Source organism: Hetaerina americana, unplaced genomic scaffold (genome assembly GCF_022747635.1).
Source record: "Hetaerina americana unplaced genomic scaffold, ioHetAmer1.1.p SCAF_29, whole genome shotgun sequence".
Classification (NCBI taxonomy): Eukaryota; Metazoa; Arthropoda; class Insecta; order Odonata; family Calopterygidae; genus Hetaerina; species Hetaerina americana.
The window spans coordinates 700,146-713,751 of NW_027286863.1; the positions used below are offsets into that span (position 1 = coordinate 700,146).

At 40.0% G+C, this 13,606-nt stretch overlaps 1 protein-coding gene across 1 annotated transcript; it reads left to right on the forward strand.

The window, feature by feature from the left end:
* The first annotated feature begins 492 nt into the window (after positions 1-492).
* LOC139689934 (pancreatic triacylglycerol lipase-like) lies at positions 493-12,642 on the forward strand. Its single transcript, XM_071587082.1, has 3 exons — positions 493-628; positions 4,009-4,329; positions 12,383-12,642. Exons 1-3 carry the CDS (start codon positions 493-495, stop codon positions 12,640-12,642), a joined length of 717 nt encoding a protein of 238 aa, XP_071443183.1.
* Positions 12,643-13,606: the final 964 nt, after the last annotated feature.

Consider the following 13,606-nt stretch of genomic DNA (forward strand, 5'->3'; position numbering starts at 1 on the left):
TGTCGGGACCCGCTGGTAGGTGTGTGCCTTTCTGACGGAGGTGTGTTAAGGTTGCCCAGAAAAACGTTGTCATGGAATTTTCAAAGGATCGAGTTTCGTAACTATAGTTCACCAAATGGAATAAATTCCATTTCTTTCTTGAATTCACGGATTTCAACAAATGATTTGATTCTAAGAAATAAATGAACATTTGGCGATGATTATAGGTATCAGAAACTGTTCGTAGGATTTCTGATGCCACGATTTCTTCGTCGCGCTTAAGCGGAAAATAATTATTAACACGCCCATAGAATAATTAACGCAATTATTCTTTAAATCCTCAACTTGTACTGCTGTCGTGCTCTCAAACATTCAATTTACTGAGGAGATGTATCAAATTTGTTTTCTAATATTAACGTAATCAACAAGATGTGTTTTATGCTATTTCTTAAGAAACAAAATATGTCCCTTCGTTGCATGAAAAGGAGAAAATATGCGGGCGAACCGAGGAGCATGGACTACATGACCGTCGGCAAGGAAAATATGAAGGCTGCAGTCAAATCTATGAGGCAGGACCTTCCCACCATGTTAATCATCCATGGATTCATGGAGAACATTAGGGCCAAGGTGATCGATGACTCCCTCAAAGGTAATGCTCATAAATATTTGTACCCCATTCCTCTTTCTCGAAACTTTGATCTTTGTGCCCATGCTGCCTTTATTCTTCAACCTATGACAATTTTCACTGACATTTCCGTCTTAAGAAGGAAACGAGGACGGGTACTCAGCCAGAGCCGAAATAAAGTCTTTGACGCATCAAATAACACAAATGATTAATTAAACTGAGGGATTAAATTAGTTTGCGTGCTCGTTTATACGTAAATCTCACTTTCCTAGTTGTCACTGAGAAACATTTTATGACTAAACTTTGTTAATAGTATGTATATACCTTTAGGGTTAAATGTACAACATAAGGGAATTTTGCAGAAATACCTCATTTTTTTAAATTTCCGATTAATTTATTAATTGAAGGGAATATTTATTTTTTAAGGAGATTATGTCAAATATTTACGGCAAAACAAGCAAAGAAAATAATATGTTTTTAATACTTGTATTTATTCAGCCAGGATCTCGTGATATTCATGGAATGTGACCCTTAGAGTCAATGAAGTTAAGTACAATAAGAGAAAATAGTTAAACTTTTAATCTGCATTGTATTGATGAATTTCCCCCAATGATCATCATTTAACTTGTTTCCCGTAGAAATAAAACTAATAAACCGAGCTGCTCGTGTCAAGGTAATATTAATGGGTAGGTTCAAAGAAAATAGCATGCATGAGCATACTATATATTATTCCTTGAATTTCCGCGCTAAGTGAGAATCGCAATAATTATAATAATAATCTAATATGTGAGTTGAGTGAAATAAATAGAGTGAAAAAATACTCAAAGCATATTTACTGCCGTTTTTTTTGGCAAACGTATATTTCCAGGCTTTTTTTCATACATTTGACAGACATTTAAAAAATACGCAGTTCCCTCCGAAATGCATATTCGCGTTTTTTACTTGGTTATAAGCATGAGAAATCACTCAAGTTTCGCATGAAAATCAATAATATTCCATTCCCAAAGCATATATCCGACACAGATACCGCTACTGCTGCACTACGCTCAATAATCATTCACGGGTCCGTACTCCACTTGTCTTCGAGGATCCTGGGTAATCTTTCGACAATGGCGCACCTTCCCCATGAATTATTCTTAAACCGAGACGGCACAAATTAATGGTTGGCAAACGGTTGCCAGTCAATAATTATGAGAATTTGTAATTTTTTAATGCAACAATTTTTCGATGAAACAAAAGGAATCAATAACATCATTAAACTTTTTAATAAATAGTTTCCTGGAACTATTGCCATCTCGAGGGCTTGACAAGTTTGAAAAAGCGATTAAAACGTAACTTAGGCCTGCCTTTTGATTTCAAGAAACAGCGGTTATTAATTGAATACCTTCCCGTGAAAAGTACTTTTTTATTTAAAATATACTTTGAACTAAATTTCATGCAACACAAATTCACATCTGGAAAGAATGGAACGAACGACATAAGTCCGTGCGTAATGAAAAAATAAAACTTGGATAAGTTACACAAAATATAGCCTATTGAGTTGCGTGCGAAATACCATCGCCTGCTTCAAATTAATGACCTAACTCTCAGGCAGGAGAATAAGAAAAATGTTTCCTCGCGTGCAATTGAAATTCAAGGGGAAGGAAGAGAAAACAGTCTTTAAGGATCACGCATTCGAGCGGACATTCCAATTTTGGAAAAACTTTTAACTTTTTAGGTCAGTGTGAAAGGATGTTTCACGGACGAAGTCACTGTGTAAGATATTCCTGACGTAAACTCTCTAATTGGGCTTGATTGAATGAATTCTCATGAAGTTACTCGCGGGTGTAGAACACTATTCCACAGAGATCCAATTGGAGATGAAGGCATTAATGTTGACATCAGAACCCAAAATATGCTTAGAAAAGATGATTTGAAACACATGATGGTCGCCGCCGCGTTCAATACCCATGCATCTATCAAGAAATGCGATGAGGGAAACAAACTTCAGGGGAAAACAATGACTTCGACCAGTAGGTTGACAGATATTATAAATAAAAGTTTAAGTAATGAAATGAGAAAAGCACTATGACTCTAGGCACGAGTCTGTTTCCGCCAAATTGAAATTCCCGTTTTGATACGGTCGCTAATTCTGAACGGGTAAAAAACGCCTGAGGGTGTATCTATATTCTTTGCTCTGAGAGCAGATACATTATTATGTTCAATGACTTTTATATCAGAATCGATAGATTTTACTCTTACCGTAAGTTCAGAAGGGGATAAAGTTAGTTGCACAGAATTGGAGGATCGTTATTGGGTTTGGGGGCATTATTGTGCAAGCATACGTAAAGTGAAACGCAACACAATTATCTTCACAAAGAGAAGAACACCGCACAAATATTTTCAAGTCATCAGCGCACAAATTCATTTTTAAATACAAGCAATAATTCAATACACAGAAAGGGTCTTCAACAATGAGAATCTTCAATATGCTTATTTCGAGTCATGTAAACGAAGCGTGAAATATTAAGCGGCCTTTTTCTTTCGTGAAAAATTATTTTTTGTCTCCCGATGCACCCATCGTAAGAGCAAAACACTTGCATAATTTTTTAAATATTTTAATGAGTCGAATTAACCAATTTTACGAAGTGTATTGAAAGGACCAGGATTTTGCTTCTTTTTGCGATATAGTTCACAATGATGCATCGATCATGTCTTATTGAAATGAAATGAAATTATTGACTTTGTAATTCCACACACTTTTAGAAAAAAGTGTGTGAAATTACAAGATCAATATCTTCATATCATTTCAATATGTTATTTAAATTCCATTAAGTTGCACCAGAGACAACAAAAAAATGATCATATCTGCCAAATACACAATCTCCAAAGAAGAGATCCAAGAAGTACAGGAGCCATAATACTCCAAGTCCAAGTATTTACAAAGAATCCTCAATAAGGAACATGCTCTCTACGGGCTCATGTCTTTAGACATTGACAAAGGTTAGGTTTCTTAGTAAAGTTGTCTAGTAACTGCTTTTTCGAATTCTGGCTTCTGGTACTGGCCGCGCCTCACTGACTGGCAAACCGACCAATTTGTAATTTAATGCAAAAATCTTCTCCTAAATATATTACTGATTGTGAGGCCTAAAAAATTAGCATCAACACGATAACTTATCAGAATGGATGGCTGTGGGATAACACCTTCATCCGCTCATTCGGAGGTCATGCTTTGGATTACCGAATAGTAAGTTGGTCTTCTCCACTTTAGGCCTGGGAATTTGCATTTTCCTATAAATTATGACTTGTGTAGTAATCGAATGTTTGGGCCGAATTGGCTGTTCTTGGGTCGGTTGTTAAGCCAAAAACCTCTACTCCCCATAGACTGTCAAGATTTCAATGAGTTTTCTTCTTTTCTCCCACAGCGACGACCAACAGCGGACGGTGGAACGTCATCTTCGTGGATTGGCGGGAGCTGTCGGCTGGCCCTTGGTACCGAGCGGCGCTCCTCAACGTGAGGGCCACGGGAAAGTACGTGGCGGATTTCATCGACTCCATGGCGAGAGCCATTGATGAACGCCGCGAGGAGTCCTCGAACAGAATCACGGACGACACGGCGCCGTCGGAGAAGCGACCTTCGCAGAAATTCTTGGAGAATCTGCACGTGGTCGGCTTCAGCCTGGGCAGCCATGTTGCCGGGGTCGCCGGGTATCACTTGAAGACGGGGAAGCTTGGTCACTTAACAGGTTGAGTATCTGACAACTGGCCGGTGACCCTACCCCGTCGGTAGAGTCGCAGATGGGTGAATAAAGACGGCAGGAAAAAGTAGTCGCGCGCTCATGGGTTATCCAGTTAAGGTCTCGTACGTAACTGCAGTTCCGTCGACAATAATGAATTGTGACGTCAATCACAACGGTAATTCCCAATTCCCGGACATACAAATATGAACACTCCAGTAAATCAAAATGCCGTCATTGCCGAGGCTAAACGATTTCTAGTCTTTGCCGAATGGCCATCCAATGAACACGGAAGCGAAATGTGGCAAAGCACGAACGAAAGAAGAACACAACTACGAGCACTATTACAGTGCCACCTTTGGTTTTCTCGACAAAATCCTTTCTCCTCCCCCCTCCCATTCTCACTCACTTTTCCTTTGTTTTCCTACCACTCAATTTTACTTATCCATTTCTCTAAGGCCTTCAATCTACGCCTTTAATTTTGATTCAATGACTAAGTTTCACCGCCGTGTGGAAAAATTCAAAAGGGGAGGAGGTTACTAGAGGGATATGGAATGTTAGAACAATGATGAGGGCAGGAAAGTCAACAAACTTCAAGGGATAAATGGTTTATGTTAGATTTCTGTGAGGATATTCAGAGACAACAGGAATTTCTGAAGTGATAGCTACACGTTAATAATAGTAGGGGGAAGGAGATTAAAAACGCTGGAGCCATATTATTGAATAGGAACAGGTGAACATAGCAGTTAATATTATTTGGCATGTACGAAATGTGCATGTCAAACAATATTCACTGAATAAAGAATTCTGCATTCTCGGGTTTCACCGCGTCGTTGTTTGATTCTGACAACAGTTTCGCCGCCAGGGAAGAAAGGCGAGACGGGACTGGGACAAGTCCATCAAGCAGACGGAACCGGACCCAAACGCATACGCTTCTATTCCCTACGTATCCGGAACATCCGAGAAGATAGCCAGAGTCCTGAAAAAACATGACGCGGTGACAAGATTTAATTGCACCAAGAAATTAGCGGACGCTCTCCCTGGACCGAAGGACAAAATTCCGAAAGACCTATACGAAGGGATCTACCAAGTACCCTGCTCATGTGGGAAAGCCTACATCGGGGAAATATGCCGCTCAATGAAAGTTCGGATGAAGGAACACCTCCGGGCAACAACAAATAAGCATTTTCACCTGTCGGCCATTTCAGAACACAAATGGAGTGAACCCGGTCACGAGATCTTATTACTAAAAGCAAACGTAATAGCAAAGGAGAGTAGATATTACCCACGTTAAATTAGAGAAGCAATTGGGATCGCAAAAAAACCCGGAGAACATTAACAGAGATGACGGCTACCATCTCCACAACGCGTGGAAGAGAGTTCTCCGGGAACGGACCTTACAGCGAGCAGCCACTAGACGGGACCACCTATAAAAGGGTGGCGAAAATCCGAGTCCCTCATCTTCGACCTGAAGACGCCGAATGCAACTTCGGCGAAACTGTTGTCAGAATCAAAAAACGACGCGGTGAAACCCCAGAATTCAAAATTCTTCAAACCAACGCCGCAAAAGCCTCCGCAGCAATATTCACTGAATGCATGAAATACATGTATGAAATGTACATAAAATGATAATAACCAGGTTAGGGCAGGTGAGTTATTACTGATAGAGATAAAAGTCTGCACGAGCAAAAGAGTGGTGATTCAGGATGTACATGCCGACGAGCAATCACTGGGGGGAAGAAGTGGACAGTGAACGATCGATTAGAATTGTGCGCGAGCAGGGAAGAGAGCATCGAATAGTGTTGGGTGACTAGAACGCTGTGGCAGACGCCGGGAGGGGAAGGAAAGGAGCACTAGTGTGCGGTTAAGGGATTAGAAGTGATGGCGGAGGGAAATCAATCGAATTCTGCCGAATAATGGGCTTCATAATATCAAAAACCCGGTTTAAAAACCCTCACGGGCATAGGTGCACATTTAAGATGCCTAGAGACACTGAAAGGTTCCAGTTGGATTATAACATGATTCAACGCAAGATTTAGGAACTGTATCATCGATGGCTTCCCCGGGGCTGCTGCGGGCTCGGACCCTCATTTAGTTGTCAGTCATGAAATGCAATTAAAAATTCAAAAGAATCAGAAGGGGTAGGAGAGGGCTAAAATGGAATCTTGAAGTAGTAATTGGAGTAAAAAGTACTAAGTAGGAGTATTAAGAAAAACTTGATAAATATGTAAATGAGGAGTGCAAGGGACGAAATAGGGTGGGGGATGGTTTGTGTAGGTGAAGACCGGAATAGAAAGAGCAGCGAATGAAACTATTGCGATGGAATAATCAAGAAGCCGTGGGTCACGGAAGAGATGCGTAAGGAAATGGAAGGGCGCGCACTCGGAGATGGGGACTCAGAAGAACGCGCTTGGAACAGACAAATAATCTTCGGCGGGAAACAAATAGAGCCCTAAATGCGGTTGAAAGATCAGCACAAAGTTATGGAGACATAACAGAATCGGGAAAAAGCAGAAAGGGTGCCCAAGAAGGCAAGAGATTCGGCAAAATGTAGCAAGGGGAAAGCTATACGACCATAAAGGTACGAATAGATTCAGAAGACATTGAAGGGCGTTGGACATAATACGTAGAAGATCTTTATGGCAAAGACAAAGGGTGAGCCAGCTCATAAATTGAAAGGGAATGTGACGAGGATTGCTTCGGCCCGGGAAAACTAAACGGCTAGATGGGTGAAGTGCTATGGGAGATGGATTCATGAAAATGCAGCAGAAATGGATAATATCCCCTCATAATTACTAAGGAGTTCAACTGGAAAATGGAAGGAAAGGATGCTTTGAATTTGTCCACAGTATGCAGAAGCAAGGATTTTGGCCATAGGATTTTCTTGGACCACTTTTGATCCCAGTCCAAAAAAGAGTACAGTAGGACGATATGGTTAATTTCACATGAAGCAAAATTAGTTCTGAGAATTATAAATAAAAGGTTACAAAATATGCGAACGACTGCGCAGGCGAAGATCGGTTTTGGTTTATTAAGGGAAGAGAATCACTTGACGTAATCGCAGTGATTAGCGGAAACGAGCATCGAATAAATGTAATCGGAGCTTAATTGTGTGCTTCATTGTGGATTTTGAGAAGACGTTCGACCGAGTGGAATGGACGAGGCTGATAGAATATTGCGATGCACGAGAGTAGTCTCTGAAGGGATAGGCGACTTACTCGATACCTGTTCATGAAGAAAGGGAGAGGGAGGGAGGGAGGGAGAACCAGGATGTGCAGTGGAAGTGATGAAGGATTGCCCGCTATCGCCGAGATTACTTGGCAACATACATATGCATACGCCGAAGATTGTTTAAGGGCAGTGTGAGAATGCAATTGGATGGCAAGATGATTGAGTTGGGTCTACAGAAGATCATGCAATTCAAAAGCTAAGAACTTGCAGTTATTGTTGAGTGTTTTACAAGAACAATTCAAGAGGTACGGGATGAGGATTAACGAGAAATATGCCAAAGTAATGGGATTACTGAGAATCAGAGATATTTTGTTCACAAAATAGGATGAAATACAATAAAGCAGGTGAAGTAAACCCTGTTATTGGGTAATATTTCAGAGGAAAATGACCATAGAATCAAGAATTGCTTTAGAAAGGTAAGTATACGTAGAAGAAAATATTAGTTAAGATTTGAAATAAACAGCAATGGGATTTGTGGATTTAACCTACCGTGTAAGTTTGAATATCTTACATGAATTAATTAATGTTCAATATTTTTAACACATTTTTTTACTATCAGGTAATCTACCAGTTAAGGTAGCTTTGGATGGACACAACTTCCAAATAAATATCTCCCAACAAAAAAATACAGCAACCTACTCTACATCAGGTCCGTCTTCATCTCTCAGTACTTCTTTCCTCCCTTCATCTTGCCCAACATCCCTCTTTTATTCCTGCCCTTTCCTCGTTTGTCTAACATTCTCCCCTCAATTACAGTCTTCAACATCCCACTGCCGGTCAATACACCCTTCATCCACTTTTCATTCCTCCATAGGAGTTCTCCCAACAAACCTCTCTCCTCGCCCACCATACCAAGTACTTCCTCGTTTGTTTTCTTCTCTGTCCATTTCACCTTCTCCATTCTTCTCCAAACCCACATTTCAAAACCTCCAATCAACGTCTATCGCCCTGCTTCAATGACCACGTTTCTGTGCCGTACATAACTACGCTCATATCAATTTTTTACATACTATATATTGCCCGAATTTGAATATTAAAACTTTAGGAATGAACTTTTTGTATGACGTGAACTCAATACCTTATACGAAGTAATTTTTATGAAACTCACCAGCGCCTAATTTTAGTGAGTATACAATTTTGATGATAATTAACCTTTTCACATTCGCACAAATCTAATTTCCTATGTTGATTACGCCGAGGGAACCCACGAATGTGTCACAAGTAAGCAAAAGAGTATTTATCCTACCAGCGTGAGTTGTTTGTGAATATTGATCTTTTTCCGCGAAGTCGTTAAAAATATTAAACCAATGTTGAAAGTATATTGTGAAGGATTCAGAAATTTTAAATATGAAAAAATTTTCCCCATTTAAATCAATAAATCAGTATTTTTAAACATATGGACGTTGATAATGTTTAATTTTAATTGCGACGTCGTCATCAATTCGAGGACTGTTTTGAAGCAGTCCTCCGCTCTACCACGCCGCTCCTTCATTCCCGCATTCCCCTCACTCCGACATTTTCCATTAATTCCATTCCATTTTTCACCTTTGGCCTTCATGTGAAACTATTCCTTCAAGTTTTTTTTCAATAATGCCATTAATTTATTAAAAATTAATCCGATAATCCAATTTTTATAGCGTATGGGTAAAAGTATTATTAATAAATAAAATCTAAATCTGTGTACAAGCGAGTAATTATTTTAAGGATTTAATTCGGTTTGTCGCAGAGTTATAACAAAGAGAACCGATGCCAACACCAATTTAGCTTTTATCTTGGATGATAAAGGCCAAATCACAGGGAAAGAATATGTTTACAATTCTGTTTCATAATCGACGATTCCAATGTATTCAGGACGTCGTAGGTTTATGGGCACGGCGGTAGTTGGGACTCGTAAAAACTTCAATGGTTGTTTCTTAGGTTAGTTTTACCGGACAGCAGTCGCGTTAAGATTCCCGTATCCAACACGTGAGCGGTGAAATAAAAATACCAATTTTTATGATTTTTTGCTATTGCAAGGGGGGGGGGGTTGAAGAATTCTTCCGACAGCCCAGGCGTCATATCTCAAGACGGGCTCTCGGTATGTGATGATCCGTGGAGCCGTGGCATATGTATTCCCCCTTGGCCTCTCTCTTTTTTCTCATTCATCAGCCAGTCGTCATAAGACAACACTACAGACATTATTGACGCAATATTTCGTTTCTTTATCGCTCACGGTTGTTTTGAAATAAAAATCCAAGAACTGTGGATACTTAACCAGCACAATGATATTTGTAATTATTCTAATAAGGTGCAAGGATAAATAACACCGGAAGAGAAATGAGAGTATTAATGTAATAAATAAATTTTCATTGTAAATCTTGGTTCATCAGTTTCAGGACGCTTTAATGTGTATATAATACATTTCGTGTTAATGAATGCACTACACCTATCATCCCTGTATTAACTGGTCTTATTGGTGAAACCGAATTCATTGTGTTGATAGGGTTACTTGAAGAGATACATTTTCCTACTTATATGAGAAGTATTTGTAGAGGACTTGGAATCTAAGCAATGAAATGAAACCACTGACTCCCGATTCATTTGAGTGAATAATGACAAATAGATATTAAATTATATATAAGGAAGATGAAGTGGCCATATTTCATGTTATATCCATCCTTTCCTCGCTCAAGAGTCTCTGCTAATGCCCACCACCGTCCAGCAAGTTGATTGAACAATCTCTAGCATCGAAGGTAAATCATTATTTTCGAAAAAATATCTGATTTGGGCGAAAATTGGTCCACATGCTGTTAATGCTCCCGGTTTCACAAGGTGTGTGTATTATTCGTTGGTTTTGTTAAAACATTCTGAGCGATATTTGAGGGTACTGAAATCTAGCTCCCATGAAATCAGTGAAATGAACAGTGAATTGACCCGCGAAGAATAAAATTAAAACGGCATGTGTCGTCCGAGTTTGGTGGCCATTGATGTTCAACCATGGAAATCGTATGCGTTTATCCGCGAGAAAGCTGCGTGCTTTGGTCTGCGTCTTCATCATCGGCCCGACGTCTGCGTCTACGACCCGAGTTCATTGGGAAGCTCGTTTGAATCTCACCTTTTACTTCACAAGCGTCTCTCACAATATAGATCACAGATCTACGGCACTACTTTTGACGCCACACATGAGACTGATGTCGAGAAGTGATGGAGAAATCGTCATAGGATGAATTGCTATAGTTTTGTGAAATGGATATTTTCACACTCTGAAATTGGTGATTTAATATTTCACTCCCATTGATCTGTAACTCCCATGAGTCTTAATGTGGACAACACCAAGGCCGAATCTAAGACCAAGAAAATAGAAAACCCTCCTCCCTGGCCTTGCGCATGAAAAACTGAAAAGGGGCGCTTATGGGATTACTAAGCACGCATAACCGTAACCATTAAAGTTGAGAAAGACGCATCCAATATTTTCCAAATGATAATGGTATTTTTATTCATTAGCTGCAAATTAATCCGAAAATAGCACGTTCACCTTTACATCGGACTCTTTCACAATAATATAACCGTAGACTATTGCAAACTCCCAAATCGAACCCGCGACCTCTGGGATGGCAGGCGAGGACGTTACCGTACCTGCCGGCCCCGCCGCTACCGGGGCCGGCAGAGCTCTTTTTAATTTCATGCATTATGCATTGTTCTATGTTTCAAAGATTGTTTCATCCTCACGCACTAAATGTAAAAACTTGTATGCATTACGGACATTTCACAAAATTCAATGGCAGCTGCAACTTAACTGCCTCGCGAGTCCTCAATAAAGGCTAAATCATCCCACGGCGCGAATTGCCGTCATTGGTCATCAGAGCAACGTAAACAACATTCTCACGTCCTCTCCGATTCAAAACAAAAAAGTCAATTGTCATATTTCTTTAAATTTTCTCGCCTTTCCACCACCGTTCGTCGAAAAAGTCCGAGAAACGTAGACGACCTCATTGCTAAATCCTTCCAACCTTAAGCAAGAGACCCGTGCAGCGTCGCCTGCCGCTTACGGTTCTCCCACATTTCTTACGTACAGCATGCCCCGTTGACCCCAAGACTTCTCAATTTCCAATATCTTCTTCATGAACAAGATTTGAAAATATTTTAAATCCATCACTATTTAATCAGGAGTACCATGCAATCGTTTATCCTCTCCAGAGGTAATACTTTTTCAAAATAGATTTCCTGGGCCTAATAAATAATTTAGGGAGTAACTATTTGGTAAAAGTGTAAGGTGAAGGGACGTTCGGGATCTAGGAATGGAATACGATGTCGATACGGAAGCTGCACGACTAGCTATATTTAATATAAGACAGCAGCTATTTAAGCCAAGGGAAAATATTCATGATACAATTAATATTAATATATTTTTCAATTAAGTTTTTGTGAAAATGGAGTTTTAAAAATTGCAGCATTATAAAAGGACTTCAGAAACATGAAGCGCTACTCTTAGAAACAGAACACTGCTCCAGATCTCTCAATTTGGTAAATCTAAACATTTAGCGAATAGAGATATATGAAAAAGCGTTCCGTTTCTAAGAGTAGCGCTTCATGTTTCTGAAGTCCTTTTAAAATGCTGCAATTTAAATGCTGGTGATTTCAAATGTGCCCGAGGCTATTGGTGATCATTTGGACCGAAGCCTGGACGGACATGAGTAGGTGTTTGCACGAGAAACGAAGTCCCCTGCGGTTTCGTATTCCTATGGAAACCCGACTCATTCCACCGGTGTTTTATTCGAGACCTGTCGCAACCCTCCTAGCTTTGACTGATCAACCAAAAGGAGACTTAATTTCTTTTCGGTGTCGATTTCAGCGCTCGATCCAGCCGTGCCGATGATCCACTTGCTGAAAAAGGCCTCCGAACGCGTCGACAAATCCGACGCGGCGTTCGTTGACGTGTGGCACACTTCCAGTTGGGGAATCCAAGACCCCATCGGCCACGCGGACTTCTACCCCAACGGCGGAGCCTTCGTCCAACCCGGCTGTGAGGCAGATTTGATCCCAGGCATGCATCTTTTGTTTCTCGTTTCTACAAAATATAAGATGATTTCATATCATCCCTTCCCCGCATGAGCAACGCTTATTATCAGCATAAATTATGTCACCTTTGAATCATAGCACTATTAAGTCATTCAAGGATCCCAGTGGACGCCAAGATAAAATATTTCTTTGGTAAATAAATGCAAACGGATACAGAAAATTTTCAAGGTTAAATGCTCTAACTCGAGAAGGATGAAAATACCAGATAAACTACGATGAATTAGCGAATGTTTATTAAAAAAATACTAGAGGTCAAAGTGAAAAAGTGTGATATCAAGAGATAAAAATTCGTCTTTTATCTTTTTACTGCAATAGAGAGAAAGGAAAGTATTTTCAAACTTTCCAATATTGGCTGAGTCAGGGTTTCGATGGCTACATGGACTAAGAACTTCAACACGTCCAAGCCAAGTGTAACGAGGCAAGATATAGCAACGCCCAACGCTATGATAAACCTTGCCTCCGTTCATCAACACGTCTCTTCTTTTCCTTCCCATGCCTTGCTCACCCAAATTTTCCCTCCGTCAACCTCCCCCTTTCAATGGCCACTCAAATGTCCTGCATCATTTATCCTGACTTATTTGAATTTCTCCCGACAAACTTCTTTCCATTCGTAGCACTTTGTTTCTTATCCTGTCTGTCAAATTTACTTTTTTATTCTTCTCACCGCACATATATCTAAATATCCCCCAATCTACGCTTATTCCCTGATCTCGACAACCAATTTTCTCAGCCATAAAAAAGTATGCTCCTTGCCAAAGTCTACAATACTCTTTTGGCTTACTGGTCACTGAAAGTCTTTGCCAATAACACCCTCCACTTCGTCAAAGGTTCTGTACCTGATGCAATTTTCTTCTCATGCCCTCACTACTTTGTTTATAATCGTTCAAAACCCTTCGTGCATTAGTGAAGAATTCCACTTGCTCTAATTCAACCATGCTGTTCAACTTCGACTTTCTTCAGCGAGGATTTTTTTTCAAAAACATTTTCATCCATCCAG

Excerpts from the sequence above, each read along its gene's own strand:
- LOC139689934 (XM_071587082.1), top strand. The coding sequence starts at position 493 with ATGGACTACATGACCGTCGGCAAGGAAAATATGAAGGCTGCAGTCAAA. Across the intron at positions 629-4,008 it reads GATCGATGACTCCCTCAAAG|CGACGACCAACAGCGGACGG; the intron begins GTAATGCTCATA and ends TTTCTCCCACAG. Across the intron at positions 4,330-12,382 it reads GAAGCTTGGTCACTTAACAG|CGCTCGATCCAGCCGTGCCG; the intron begins GTTGAGTATCTG and ends TGTCGATTTCAG.